The sequence below is a fragment of the Coturnix japonica genome, chromosome 1 (genome assembly GCF_001577835.2).
Source record: "Coturnix japonica isolate 7356 chromosome 1, Coturnix japonica 2.1, whole genome shotgun sequence".
NCBI lineage: Eukaryota > Metazoa > Chordata > Aves > Galliformes > Phasianidae > Coturnix > Coturnix japonica.
Window position 1 is genome coordinate 12,092,292 of NC_029516.1, and position 15,917 is coordinate 12,108,208.

General features: G+C 44.5%; 1 protein-coding gene across 3 annotated transcripts in view; it reads left to right on the plus strand.

The window, feature by feature from the left end:
* Positions 1–12,610: 12,610 nt before the first annotated feature.
* The window catches only part of LHFPL3 (LHFPL tetraspan subfamily member 3), a 219,654-nt gene continuing 216,347 nt past the window's right edge, over positions 12,611–15,917 (plus strand). For 2 of the 3 annotated variants that reach the window (XM_015886328.2, XM_015886239.2), the window contains exon 1: positions 12,612–13,239. In XM_015886328.2, the coding sequence (XP_015741814.1) occupies positions 12,771–13,239 (469 nt within the window). In that variant the 5' untranslated portion in view covers positions 12,612–12,770. Of the gene's footprint in view, positions 13,240–15,917 lie in introns of all 3 variants that reach the window. The other variant, XM_015886410.2, reaches the window with a different exon arrangement.

Sequence of the window (15,917 nt, forward strand, 5' to 3'; positions counted from 1 at the left end):
TCTTTCCAATGAGAAATAACTGCTCTGATTAAAAACAAACAAATAAATAAAGGTGGTTATTTCAGTCTTTATTTGCTATACCCTCAAATTTGCTTCTGATGAGCAAACATTAACTTGTTTTGCTGTCATATGATATGCAGGAACTAAGAGCAGTCTTTTCTTGATCGCTTCTCTATATATTTGAATAAATGCAGCAGATACTTTTCCTTCTTTGTGAAAGTTAGTAAGGAGGGTTGGGGGTGGGGTTTACCATCTTTTGCTATAGGTATACATTTATTTTAAATCAAAATGTTTTATATGTCAACAATTGTGCTTTATCAGGCACTGCACAAAATACAGGAGCACCAAGAGGAGGTTCAGTTACCTTCTCATGCAAGAGGAAATACTCAAACAGCATATTCATCAGGAAACAAGGGCATTCACACTGAGAAGTGGATCCATCCACAGCATTCTTACAGGAAGCTTTTAAGCCTCATTGTGCTCCTAAGCACAACTTCTGTGTGCAGTGTGAAACCTGGTAAACAACTTCAGTTTTGAATCCTTCTTCTGTCCTGTCTAACTAGGCCATGGTTCTGGAGCCAGTGCTCCCTAAGCTCTGCCACTGTAAGCTGACAGCTCTGTTGAGAGGTTTCAGGTACAGCATATGACTGTCTGTTATGGGATATAGATAGGATGTTTAGCATGCTGAAGCTTGGGTGCACCCCAATGTTCACAATAGAGCAGTTGGGATTTCTGCTTGCTCCTCAAAGGTAGAAGCTAAGAACATTATAACCTGTTGAGGCTGGACTGTGGTCTGCAGGTAACCACTGGGTCATGGACATGAGTTGTCTGCAAAAAGTGGCAGAGAAAAGTAAGTCTATTGTTGACCTGTCAAAACTTACTACATCAGCTCTGTGCCTTCCTTGGGAAATTTTGATGGTTCTGCAAGCTGGAAATGCTGGGGGTTTTGTGTGCACGTCTCTGTTTGGGGCCTGGTGGATGTTCTGGTGCAGCACTGCTGGTAAATAGTCTCAAGAACATGCTACATTCTTCTAGCCCCAGCAGTCTGCATGGGCAGCAAAGAGTGCAGATTCTCAAGCAAAATGTGTGAGAGACAGAAGGAAGCCAGCCAGCTCTGCAGGTGGCAAAGAAGATGGGAGATGTAACTACTGAACAGCAAGGTGGGTTGTGTGGCACAGCTCCTTCTCATGTCTGCTAGACTGCAGAGGTGCTGGTACGTGTCAGATAAACATCTTCAGCCAACTTGAGCAACATAATTTATTCATAAATGTCTCATGAGAAAGGAAGGCACGCCGTGTTCAGTCTTTCGTGCAGCTGATCGGATTTGCAAAGGCTCTGTAACTTACAGGTTAGCAAACAACTGTTTTCATACTTGGAGAGAAGTGGACAAATGGTTCCATTTAACCTCCTGCAGAGAAGATTGTGAACACAAGCGCTGCACTGTCTCTTCAGTTACTTTCAACAACAACATACGTTTACAATTTTGCAGAAAATATAGCAAACACATAAAAATTTAGCAGTTTTCACTTAGAAATGCAATTCCAGAAAGCAGTTTTAAAAGATTACATCAATTTCAGTTACATTTGAAAGGAAGATTTCTAAAGACTCAAGATTGGGATAGGATCTTACTTACCTTTCATTCTTTATAATTACCTCTGCTAGAAATTTATGTTATGTTTACTATTTTTCTTATTCCATTTTGTGAAAACAGGACAGTTCAGTAAGGTCACATGAACTGAGTTCCAATGGAATTTCAAAATTTTAACTGTTGTTCCCATTTGGCACAAAAATCCATCTTATTGTCAACATTGACTTTGGTGGTAGGGGAAACTCTGCACTCACAGTGAGATCCACAGAGTACTTAGAGAATGTGGAAAGGTAAGGGGGAAAAAAGATGATATGATGGGACTTCAAAGCTCCTGATTCCTTGTGTTGTACCCAGTATTCTGGGAGAAAGCAGAAAGAGATGAAAATCCAAGTGTACAAAAGGGCTGACTACAAACAATTGAAAGTGATTTTCAGAGCAGTCTTTAATTCCAAGTCTGTCTGATTTATAGAAGAATCAGGATTTAATTATATTTGTTGCAAAACTTTCCCAACATCCTTGAGACGACATAATTACAGCAGCAAACTCTGCAAACCACTAATGTCAATTTCTCTTTATAGATCTTGGAAAAATGGAAATGCTGCTTGAAGATCACGTGGCGTTTTTTAATCATGCTAAATGGATGGCCATTGTAATTGTAGGTCAGCCAATGTTATAATAATTCCTGGTAAAATATTGGAAAACGTTTTGGGTTTTTTTTTGGCCAGATTTGTGTGCCATAGGGAGAATTCCATACAGTGTTCAACCTCCCATTGTGTGGCCTTTTGATTGAAAAATGAACACTATCCAGTAGCAACAGTACAGGTGCAAAGTGAATTAAAAAGTAACCGATATATTTTATGGGGTAATTGTTAAAGAAAATGTTGAATGTAAGAAGGTGTTGTGGCGATGAGTTACTAGCCCAGCGCCATTCTCTTTTGTTTGTTCAGTTCTAAAAGAGGAGCTGGCTAATGCCATTGCCAGAATTCTAACACAACAGTAGACCATGATAAGAACTTATACAAGATCATTGATAAATAGGCAAAGGATTAGAAACAAGACAGAAGAGTAATCTGCAATCTGGGAAATACATATAGTGGTGATTAGGGATTTCTGGCAGTTTGGCTTTTCGAAAGAGTAAGATGTTGATCGGGGTCTTTAGGTACAGACATGGGAAGTGGAAAGCATCAGTCCCGGTGTTTTGTGAGGACCAAGCCAATACTATCCATCAGGCACTCTGGCCCATGCTAACTTCTGTAGGACTTTGTTGAGAGCAAATGGGATTTCTTGCTTGACACAGAAAGCCTGCAGACTGTCAAGAGATTCTCCTAAACACAGATCCCAGAGACCAACTGCAAGTTTATGGTGTGGAGGCAGAAGTTCTGGGTGACTGGTAATGACCTGTGTTTTGCTGAAGAGTCTATTACATTCAGTTCTCTGAAAAGATATATTATGAATCAAAAGTCAATTCAAAAGCTGAGGAATTCATTTTGAGAAATAGTACTGGGGAAAAAACGACAACAACAACCAGAAACATTCTGTTCCAATATTTTCAAAATGAAATGGTCTTGTTTTTTCTTATCTACGCTGCTTCATTCTAACATTGATCTAAGTTTAGTGCTAATAAATGGTAGAAATATGTGAAAAGGGAACAATATATCTATCTGACTGGATATTAGTTTTCCCTAATTTATTTTCAGTTTGGCCACCAAACAGAAAAATCAATTATTCTTACAACTCTATTCACTATAAATAAGTGCTTCTCTTCCAACACAGTGCTCTCCACAGCTTTCTCCTTTGTCATGGAGACCTATGTTTGCCAGAAGCAGTAATTTGTGGTTATCTCCAGATGATCTCTTCTAATATTTTCATTCACGTAAATTCCCATTTGTTTTTTCTACCGCTAGTGGTGATTACAACTAGTTAACCTCTACTACAACTTTCATAAACATAACGTTTATTGCCTTCTTCAGCTAATGAAGAATGAATTAATGAATTAATTAAAATTGTATCTAACAAGGACCCACTGGGTATGTGAATAAATATTGATTGCACATGGTTAAATATTGATTTTTATTATTTTTATTGTCTTCCAAAAGGTTTTCATAATAACTTGGTACTAAGCCCAATCAAGCCACCTGACATATTTTGAACAAAATATTCCAAAGCACAATACAGTGTCCTTCAATGGAATCAGAATGTGATCTCCTTTCCCTCACAGTGCCCTTTAACTGCAAAAATTTGTGTTTGAGAGAGCTTACACCGTGTTAACTCTTATTGTTTATTGCTCATTGGTTTCATTAGTCTCTTCATTAGAGTGGTTATGTCCATTAATTTTCCTTGTTATTGTAGGCACACTTACTTCATACAAGAAGTGTGTATTATTGCCAATTTCCCACTGTGAAACTCTTGATACTTTTTTTCAGAGCTATTAAAGTGTTGGCTCTACTCAACAGCTCTTTACCCCTGTGTCACCACTGAAATGAAAAATTGTTTCAGAGACATTTTTGAGCCAAAGATTATTTCAGCAGTACACAAGAAGGAAACATTTATTCAAATAACAGCCTGGAGCTAAAAACAAGGAGACATTCCGGAACCCTGTTAGCAGCAGGAGAAAGACCAAGAGACTACAGCAAGCGCTGTTCTGCCTCTCAGAGGAAAGGGAAAATTTATAACAGATGACACCAGTGCTGAAATCTTTGTTTTTCTTCACCACACATATCAAATTTGCTTATACGGTTAAGATCATTAGCATCGTTATAAGGAGTCCAGATACGGAATAGGAATAGGTTGGATGCCACTTAAGAGTTTGTTGAGCAGGGGAGCTCGTGGAAATTACTGAGGAAAACTTTCAGTCAAAAGACTGAGGCAATATCGTGGTGTCTGTGGGGGATGAGAAGTTTTAGAAGATTAGAAAGATTAGAAAAATAAAGAATACAAGGTCTGTGTTTAGAAAAGGGTATGGGAAGAGTATGAACATGGAACTGAGTTGCAGATTGGCCTGCCAAGCCTTAATTTCTATGTTTGCTAGAAAAAACATAGAAATGACATTCTTTTTTGTTTTGTTTTAATGAATGCAATAGAACAGGCATAAGTAACACCTAACATGGACATATTAAGGAATAATCTAGTCAAATTTAACTTATTATATGCAACTTATATAATAATAATAATATAATTATAATAACAATAAATAAACAATATAAATTATAATTATAATAACAATAACTCTGAATAAAGGCAAAGATATAGGTGGCCTGTAACTTGGCACTTTTGAGGCTTTAAAAATCTCTTTAATACCCTCTTATGAAATATTTTCATAACCAGGTGAAGAAAATGTGGTTCACGGAAAGCTACTGGAAGGCTAATGCACAAATAGGTGGCAAGGAGCATTTAAACCAATAGCTACTCCTACCTCACTTAGATACTTGAAGTGTGTGTCTTCAGCAGTTCCACAAAAATCTGTCTTAGGTTTGCTATTATTCAACACTGTTATAAACATCTTGAACAATGAAATAGGTTATATGCTTATTAATCCATTAGATGGTATTAACCTAAGTGAGCTGCAAGCACTCTGGAGATTTAAATGGCTAAGTACATAAGCATGATGCTGTGCACAGGTTCCTATAACCTGCTTGTCATCCAGGCTAATTAAGCACATTAACATCCTGCTAATGTGACTACATTGCTTGCAGTAGCTGTGATATCCCTGGATGGCACTGCATTATGCTACAGAGATACTCAGTATGAGATAAATTCCATGCTTTTCCCATTTAATCTCCTTCCACAGTTAGGTTCAGGTCACAGTGCTGGTATACTGTCAGGTCACTTATGTTTATCCATTTTACCATAAATCCATCTGGAAACACAGCAGACTTAGTTGCACCATGCTGTGTAGTGCCAGGGTGAATGCTTGCTCTAGGCTACGATATCATCTTGTGCAGCATGATAATCACTCTCTGCAGCTCCCAAGCTTCTCCTGCAGATTTGAGTATTGATCAGGGCCTGCACATCAGAAAGGTCTGCACTGTTCCTAATACCTATACTAGAAGAGTGGTAATCTTTTGCTTTTCCCAAAAATATATTAGATTACAGGCATCTATGATTGGAGAAGATCAGTGTCGAGAAGCTAATATTACCTACTTGTGCTTCACTATTGTATAGTTCTTAAATTAGGAACTGGCTTGCCACTCAGGTAAAGTCACTGGGCTGCTTCTGTCCTGCTGGCCTTTAAATTCTGGAAATCAGAATTACCTTCTATTACATCCTGAATGATCTGCTGTTTAGCCTCACAAGAAGGCATATTTGGAAATACAGGAAATATATATCTGGATGGATTCAAATGTTGAACAAATTAATACATTATTTTGATCTGGTGTGAATTAAAACACTTTTAAACATTCTTCTCTGCTGGAGAACACCATAGATCACATCCTGATTGCACTAGAGTTGCTTTGCTAAGGACCAAGATGGTAGTTCAGCACTAGCACATATACTTTTTGAAAGCTTCCATAATGTTACATTTAGCATTAGTGTTGTCTTCAGTTAAATGGTTCCAGATGGAAAAGTTGCAGGCACCTATGTGATGCTGGGGATCTGGAAAGAAAACCCTAAATGCGTCTTGGTGGCAGAGGAGGTTTTGTGCGTATCCTAAACTAGGCTGGTCTATAGTAATGTATTTCCCCCTCCATGTGAATTCCAGCCTAGGTGACTTACCTTAACTAAACTTTTACTATAGGAAAAACATGTCTAGAAACCAGCCTTAACAGCACAGCTGTCTTTGAAAATGTACAGGATATAGCCTGCAGCATGGTATTTCACAGCGCCTTTAGTATTGAAGCTACTGACCCTCTGGCAAACAGCTGCCACAGTAAGAGAGGTAAAATTTCCATCATTGCAGGAGGAGTCTCTGATGGCGTGTGTGAACGGCACAACACAGCAAGCCACCTGAAAGCTCTGTCTGAGCTAATTAGCAGTGCTGACAAGCAGGAAGTACTAGCAAGGCAGAGCACTGCATGGTGAGAGAGCGACCTGACTTGCTTATAACCCTCAATAGCAAACCACTGCACTGGGCAGTGCTGCACATCCTCAGCATTGTAGGAGAGCTTAGCAAGACCAAAGAAGAAACATTTCTTGATGGGCTGCAACTGGAGAGCTTAGAACCTGATAGAATTGGGGAGAATAAAGTGTTTTATTTTCACCGTAAGGTGTTTCAGAGCAGTTTTACAACTCCTCTAAGTCACACAGGCTGTGGGAAGGAAGCAGAGCTGTGTCAGAGGGGGCTTTTTTCTTCTTCCCCTGCATGCCAGTAACGATTTGGGGTCCCACATTCCCTGTTCTTATTTCAGCACAATCATTTATACTCCATGTCTTTTGCTGCCAGTAGGAGCTCTGATACTTGACCCTTTTTCCACTCTTGTCTTTCTTTTACAAGTTTGCAGGACCTCTTGTTCCTTTCAATCTCTGCTTCACATACAACCGAGGTACTTCTCACCTTCCTCATACCCGTTGTGTCACTATAGCCACCACTCCCTGTCTGACCACATCTTCTTTCAGCTCCCTCTGTCAAAAATAACTTCTTTCACTCAGCCAATTCTTTCAGTACAGAGCGGGCCTTAGGATAGATGCCCTCCTGACAATTACACTCCCTATCCAGATTTTGGGTTATCTAGTCCTGCATCCCAAAGTGGATGTGGCTTCAGCATGGCCATGATTCATGGATGCCCTGCAAGAATCACTTTGTTATCACTAACAGGAGCTGGATTAAATTCATGGGAAGTAAGGAAAGCATTCTAAGTAAGTTACCTGCTCTCTAATTTTAAGGTAGACCTACATTGGACCATTTTGGATCAAATCTGTTGTGGCAATGGCAGTTTCCCTGACACCGACAGCAGTAATTCCAGCCAGCCCTCTGCTGTGTTTCTCCCATGGCTGCAAACACTACTGAAATAGAAAGAAATGATGCTCCCCACTCCCTGAGAAGGAACATTTCACCAGCACAGCTGAGCCCCTGGAGAGAAGGAAGACAAAATGTGCAGAAGCAGTAATAAAAAAGACATAATGTGAAAGTTAATGCTTCTTGATCGACAGCAGAGGCTCGACAGTGGCGAGACTGTGGGTTGTCATGGCGACAAGGCCACCCGCTGGGCCTGCTGCTCCCCTCTGCAGCATGGCTGCTGCCAGGCCCAAGGCCCACACTGCTGCTCAGGGTTGTCACCAGCCACCACTGCGGTTGGTTCTGCACCACAGTGTGGGACATATGTTTTGTGGTGTTACCAACACTGGCACCCAGTCAAGCTATAATCAAGCCCCATAAATGCTTTGGGTAGCGTGGTCCAAAGGGACCTTGACAAGCATGAGGTGGGCCCGTGTAAAGTTAATGAAATTCAACAAGGCAAAGTGCAAGGTCTTGCACTTGAGTCAGAGCATTCCCTGATATGTATACTGACTGGGAGAAGGAGAACTTGAGAGTAGCCCTGTGGAGAAGGACCTGAAGGTTTTGGTAGATGAAAGACTTCACATGAGCCAGCAATATTCTGGGCTGCATCAATAGGGACAGGCAGGTGAGTCTCCCGCTCTGCCTTGCCTTTGTGAGGCCCCATGTGGAGTACTGAATCCAGGCCTGGGGCTTTCAGCACACCAAGTATGCGGAGCTGTTGGAGAGTCCAGAGGAGGGTCATGAAGATGACTAGAGGGCTGGAGGACTTCTCCTATGAAGACAGGTTGAGGATTCTAGAATTCTGATCCTGCAATTCTATGTGCATTTCTTCCCAGATGTGATCCCTGGTCCAGCAGCATCCATCTGTAGTTCTTATGTATCATATCAAAAGTTGTCCCTGCCACAAAATGTAGTCCTTCCACTGAGTCCTCCAGACACATAGAATGCCTAAGCTTCTCTACCACTCCTCTACCACAGGAAATACTATAACAGGTTCCAAATAGAGATGCTGCAAGTAGTTTATTGGAGATACAAAGCAAATAATATCCTTTATTTTTTGCTCTGTGTAATGATCTACACGGATATAACAATCAGCACACTTTGGTTTGATAAAATGCTTACAAGTATGGTCTACAAAGATTGCAAAAATTCTCTTTAAGCTCACATGTTTTATAATCACATACACATGCATTTCTAAAAATAGAATTATTGTTGTAAAGTCTGGTACTTGATGGGATGTGCCAAAAAAAGAGCTGTCCATGCCACATGATTCACATTCCCTTTGTTGTGTGTTACATGCTCATTTGCTAATTTGTAAACAGGATCCTGCCTTATTTGGTGTGTGACACTGTGTCTGCTGTCAAGAAGGATCATGTTGATGAGAATCCTGCTTCACCTTTTGAAGAAGCTCTTGGTGAAATCTTGGCTAACACAGTTTAAGAGTTTGTTTGTTTTAGATGAAACTAGATGGCAGCCACAGAGCTGGGACCCAGATAATTCCCAGGGAGAAGAAAATAGTGGAAGTATGAACAGGGTTGTTGGAGAGAAAGGATAATCTTCTGAAGATTAAGATGATGAATGCTGTTGTGAAGAGCTGCAGACTATCCCTGCTCCTGCCACAGACAGGATGTGTGCATTGGCAGGCAAGATGCTTAAAACCTTTTGTAGATGAGCAGCAGCTCAGTGTGGCTCCTACTGAGGCCTCGTTTGGAGAAGTGCTACAAAAAATAAATAAATACATAAATAAATAAATCCATGGGAGCTCTGCTTTGTGAAATGAATCCTCAGCTGTCTTTTACCTTAACTGTTCTGTCCAGAATATACCAGCATCCTAAGCATCATATCTCACAGAGACACGATGTTTTCCAAGGCCGCAAAGCACTCATATAATTGTGGTAAGAACCATAAAAAGCATCCTAAGCCTGTCTGCAGTTGCAAACACCATGTGCAGAAAAGCAAATCTGGGCTGCACATTGAGCAGGGAGAGAAGAAAAACCTCAGGAGAGGCTTCTCATCAAGTAGCAACTGCCAGTGCTGTGAAACAAGTGAGCAAGGATGATGGTAGAAAGGCAATTATGTTATTAGAAAGTATCATAGTAAACAAATACGAAAGAACCAATTAAGGATTGCACAGATAATCTTTTTTTTTTTCTTCGTTTTCTTAACCTTTGGTTTTGAATCTTGATCAAGCTCTTCTGCAGTTGTGTTCATATTTCCAGTTGTCATTTACAAAAACACGTGTTACTTCTTTGTGTGACAGAATATTGATACCTCTGGGTTAATTATCTTGGAAGGAACTTAGAGGCTTCTGCTGTTCAAACTCCTGAAGTAACTGATGAAAGATTTACTATTTATTATTCTGTAGATATCAATGCTGGAAGGAGAGGAGACTAGAAGGGGATGGGAGTGAACTTCACAGAGACTTCAAATACTAAACAGCAGTGGGGATTCAAAGTTCTAGCAAGGGACACATTTGGAGTGACTCAGGTTCATCCAGAATAGTACCTGTTACCATTTTACCATTCAGATGCACTCAACTGAAGGACCAGTAGGTATCATTTTTTGGTGCTAGAGACCAGAGAAGGACACCCTGATGTCCTAGGACACCCAGAACAGCCTCTGCCTGGACACACGCAACCTTACCTCCTTTCTCACCCTAACATTCACAGAATCACAGTATCGCCAAGGTTGGAAAAGAGCTACAAGATCATCCAGTCCAACCATCCACCAACCACCAATAGCTCCCAATAAACCACATCCCTCAACACAACATCCAAATGTTCCTTGAACATCCCCAGGGTTTGTGACTCCACCACCTCCCTGGGCATTCCAGTGCCTGACCACTCTTTTGGAGAAGCAGAGTTTCCTAACCTCCAGCCTGAACCTCCCCTGGCACAGCTTGAAGCCATTCTCTCTAGTCCTATCACCAGTTACACGAGAGAAGGGGCCAACCCCCAGCTCACTACAACCTCCCTTCAAGTGGTAGAGAGCAATAAGGTCTCCCCTGAGCCTCCTCTTCTCCAGACTGAACAATCCCAGTTCCCTCAGACATTCCCCATAAGACCTGTGCTCCAGACCCTTCACAGCTTTGTTGCCCTTCTTTGAACATACTTCAGGGCCTTGATGTCTTATCTTGAAGTCTGAACATGCTTCAGTCTTTCTTGAAGTGAGGGACCCAAAACTGGACACAGTACTTGAGGTGCGGCCTCACCAGAGCTGAGTACAGGGGAACAATCACTGCCCTGTTCCTGCTGGCAACACTATTTCTGATGCAAGCCAGGATGCCATTGGCCTTCTTGGCCACCTGGGCACACTGTCAGCTCATGTTCAGCCGAGCATCAATCAATACTCCCAGGTCCATTCCCTCCACACAGTCATACAGCCACTTTACCCCAAGCCTGTAGCTCTGACTGGGGTTGTTGTGGCCAAAGTGCAGGACCTGGCATTTGGTCTTGTTGAACCTCATCCCATTGGCTTCAGCCCAGTTCTCCAGCCTGTCCAGATCCCTCTGTAGGGCCTCGCTACCCCCAGGCAGATCGACATTCAGCATGTCAGCACAGTCCCACCTTCTTCCCCTGCTTCCTGCCCGGACAGGCTCCCATGTTTCTCTCTGTACTCTTATCTGACTCTCTTTCTCCAACTTCTCCACTCTCAGTACTTCCACCTCCTCACTTCCCTTTATCCATTTATTCTGCAGAGCAGTTCTCCTCTCCTGGCTCCTTCCCAGCTCCACATCTCTTCCTTCTGCCATGCTGACTCCAGGTTTCACCTTTGTGTGCATACACGCAGGCCAACTATCCCCAACCCTTTCATTCCACTCGTACCCCTCACCACCTCCTTTCTTGGAGCTCTTAGAACTCCTTGCCCAGCCCTCCCTGACCTCCATTCCATGGCTGTTTCTCCTAGAATCATAGAATCACTAAAGTCAGAAAAAAACACTAAGATTTTCTAGCCCAACAACCAACCCATCTCCAAGTCCCTCAGTGCCACATCTACTCTCTTCTTAGACACCTCCAGGGATGGTGACTTCACCTCCTCTCTGGGCAGTGCATGTCAGTGCCTCACCACTCTTTCTGAGAAGAATTTTTCACCGCCCAGGCCCTGCTGACCACACTATTTCTGATACAAGCCAGGATGCCATTGGCCTTCTTGGCCACCTGGGCACACTGCTGGCTCGTGTTCAAAGTCAAACTTTAACTGAAGGAGCAGCAAAACTGTGCGGGGCGGAGGGAACAATTCCCACACTTCCAAGACTGATCAGCGCTAATATTTAATTGCGTGCAGCCCTCTGCCGGCTCCGGGCCCGCACAGCCCCACTTACTGCTCCCTGTGTCCCCGGAGCTCCAGCTGCAGCGCTTCCCGAGGGGCGCAATCTTCAAAGAGCTCTATATATGCGCCATCAATTATTATTATTAACTCCAGCTCAATGCATAGGTCGGGGACTGCGAATCCAAGTGTCATTGGAGTATGAATGATTATTACCAGATGCTAATTGCTCATTAATATATGCTAATTACTGCCGCATGCCAAAACGTTCAGGGCTCAGCGTGCCAGGCCCGAGTCGCTGGAGCGGCTGAGCGGCTTTTCCGCCGCCGCCCCCAGGAGCATCAGCCCCGCACCGCCGCTGCTTTAGGGCGCTCCTGGTCCACGTGCAGCGGGAAGCATCCCTCGATATTCTCCTGGGGCTGGATGTACCTCAGCCCGGCTGGGGGCTGATTTAGACACGAGCCGAGCCCACCCGCGCCCCCGCTCACCCCACAGCCACAGCCAAGCGAGCAGCGCTGTGCTTTTAAACTTCAAGGTGTTTCCCCAATGCGTCCCCCCGGGACACGCAGAGCGAGCAGCGCCGGCTGCCCCCCTCCCAGGCGGACCCTGCCCTCAGGGCCGGCAGCCCGTTATCACAAATACCCCCCATCCCTCGTCTCGCCCCGACATCCCCACCGCGGGCCGCGGTTGCGCAGGGCTGCGGGGCTCCGGCGGCCGAGGAGCTGCGGGCGGCGGCGGGAGGGCGGGCTGCGGGGAGGGCGGTGCGCGGCGGCCGGCGGCGCCGAGCCCCGGTAGGAGGCGGCGGGCCGCGCTGCCGGCGGTGCTGGCGGTGGTGGCGGTGGTTGGTGGCGCGGCGCCGCGGCAGCCCGGCGTTGGGGCTGCTCGGATCTCGCACGCAGCGGCGGAGCGCGTCGCGTCGAGAGGAGTGAGCGGGGCGGAGGAGGAGGAGGAGGAAGGGGAGGGGGGAGCTTCTCGGCGAGGATGCCCGGAGCGGCTGCAGGGACGGCGGCGTCAGGAGCGGGCTCGGCGGGAGCGGCAGCAGCGGGGATGCTCCCGGCTCAGGAGGCGGCCAAGATCTACCACACCAACTACGTGCGGAACTCGCGGGCCATCGGCGTGCTGTGGGCCATCTTCACCATCTGCTTTGCCATCGTCAACGTGGTGTGCTTCATCCAGCCCTACTGGATCGGAGACGGCGTGGACACGCCGCAGGCGGGCTACTTCGGGCTCTTCCACTACTGCATCGGCAACGGCTTCAGCCGGGAACTCACCTGCCGGGGCAGCTTCACGGACTTCTCTAGCCTGCCCTCGGGAGCCTTCAAAGCTGCCTCCTTCTTCATCGGGCTCTCGATGATGCTCATCATCGCCTGCATCGTCTGCTTCATCCTCTTCTTCTTCTGCAACACGGCCACCGTCTACAAGATCTGTGCCTGGATGCAGCTGACCTCGGGTGAGTGGGGCAGCGGCTCCGGCCCGGGGGGCTCCGCGCCGCCCGTCACAACCCGGGACCCCAGCCCCGTCCCGTGGCCCCGGGCGGCCCCTCGGTCCCGGCCTGCCCGCAGCGCTCCCGGCCCGCCCGCAGCGCTCGCGTCCCCGTGCTCCGGCGCTCGGTCTGCTGCTGAGGTCGGGAGAAAATGGACGTGGGAGCGGCAGGTGGGGGTGGCTGAGCACGGTGTGGGTAGCGCCGGGCTCGGGACGGAGCGAGAGCTCGGGGTGAGGTTGGAAGGGCGGCTGAGGGCATTGGAGTCCGCGTGCCTGAGGTTGGGTTTGGGTCCTGCCACCCCATTTACGAGGCTTATGTCCCTCTGTACATTCAGAGTGTACAAAAATCTCATCTCCGTTGCTGGTTGCCTGACTTCGTTTGACTTTCCCTATCACATCAGGCATCTCCCTGAGGAAAGCGCGTGATAAAAAGGAGGGGGAACACCAGGACATCCCTTCTCGCATCTTCAGCATTGCTTTCATTCTGAGTTGGTGGGGATGTGGCAGTTTGTGTGCAGTGGAAAGGCAGAGAGGGAGGATGGAACGGTCTCAGGAGTTGGGATAGCAATCAAATCAGTTTCAGTGAGATAGAAAAGATCAATTCTTGAATAATTTTGGGGGGAAAAAAATCTGAAGTCAAAGTATGACTTCTGCTTGTCTTCCCGATAGATCCCTCAAAAGGAGAAGTTCGGGGGTTGCTGTCAGGAAGGCAGAGCAAAATGTCTCCCGAATGGACTCACCGTCACTTTTCAGTCCCCCAAATTGACCTACATTCATTTCATTTTCTGAGCAATAATTGTTCTGAGTCGTTTCCTGAGCAGCTTATTGCCACCTAGTTCATGAGGCTTAGTGGAAATTTCTGGTTTGTGTGAGGAAGCTTTATCCATCTCCCCCTGTTTTTATGTGTGTTCTGTGTATTTTATGCTCTTTTTTGTTATTTGAGTTTCTGTGCAGTTTCTCGTCACCTGGGGGATGGTCTGCAGTCACTTGAGATCAGTAAATTTTCTTTCCTTGCCAGTGAGAGGTTGGGGTTGGGTTCATCTCTGCATTGGGAATCCTATGGTTGGTGGCTACTGTGTTCTCAATACAGCATTGTTAATTGCATGTAGCCATGTCAGTTGGCTGCAAGCAAAGCAAAGTGTTCCGTCTTTGCACCACTGATGTGTCCTCTGCTCTGTTAAGGACTTTCGCTTTCAGCTACTTCTCCACCTGTAAAAGATGGCATGAATATATACTGGTTTGGTGCATCCACAGCTTCTTCTGTTCGTGCCTTGTATGCAGTAGGACAGCACAGTTTTCAGCTATCTTATACTTACTGACATTAGGAATAATATTTTACTTACAGGGTTCTACTGTTCTATGCCACTAGAAGCTAGTGTAGGGTAGATAAAAAATCATTTGATTTATTTACTGTACTGCTGCACAGGCAAATAATAATGTTTCGAAACCACTGCATGTAGCTGGTCAGGTAGTCCAACCAGGGTACATCATGATGCATGTGTTAGATGGAGCACTGAAGATATATTTTCAGGCAAAATGACATGGAATTCTCATAGTCTCTGAAGCTGGTAGATGTGCTGTTGGCATTAAAAGTCAATAAAAGGAGTTTTGTACCAGTAGCAGGATCATTTTTCAAACTACTGAAATCCACAATTAAAATAATAGGGGAACACCTTTATAGCCATGTGATTATTGTCTGTCATTCCCTGTTTGTATGGGAATGCCCTGGAAGAACTGTAGTAATAGCACCTATTCATAGAGAATTATTTTGTTGTTTGCTGTATGCTGTAACTTAATTTAGCATTGGCCTGGCTGTTCTGTGTTACACCAAAGAAGTTTCCTCAAAAGGAAGGAAAATCTGCATTGGTTTGTGTTGCATCCTTTCAAGAAGAAAGCTATGGGATTAAGACATGGGTATGACATGGAACAAAATGTGCAGCACAAGGGAATTTTAATGAGTTCTGATAGCCTTCCTCTAAGCTATCTGATTGGCTTCTGTTATTGTTTTCCTGTTTGGGGAGTGTAAGTAAGCAGCAATAGCAAGGTTTCGATGCTTATCTCTCAGGTAATGATATAGTAATGTCAACTACATGTATGTGACATGTGCATTGTACAGAAACAAAACTGAACCTGAAGTAGTAAAATAAACAAGTGGGTGAGAGTGGCTTTGATTTTGCTTGCTGTTTCATACCTTAGCAGTGTTAATATTCAGTTAGATCATGTAGTAATACTTGATGAAATTTAAGTCTCCCTAAAAGTTCTTTTTCAACATGGGGTCATGCTTCATTTAGGGTTACAAATAATAGCTTAGGATCATATTTCTTTAAAAGAAACACTTCGATCACATTCACAACTGCGTGAGTCATTGTGAATTGTCAGCATGATCTAGCTCTTGTTTTGAAGAGGTGGTTTTTAATTAAGGAAAAGATGCACAGTGTCTTGGGCACATGCATTCTGGATCCCTGTCTTCATTTAATCATCTCCATAACATGATTAAGCAGAAAAATCTGAGAACAAAAGGAATTCCTATGTGTATGTGAGGACAACATACATTAGACTCCTTAATGCCTTTGCCATTGCTTGTATTGTTTTATTTTTTTCCCTGTGCTTAATGCTGTCAGGGTACACAATATATCATCTGTTTGA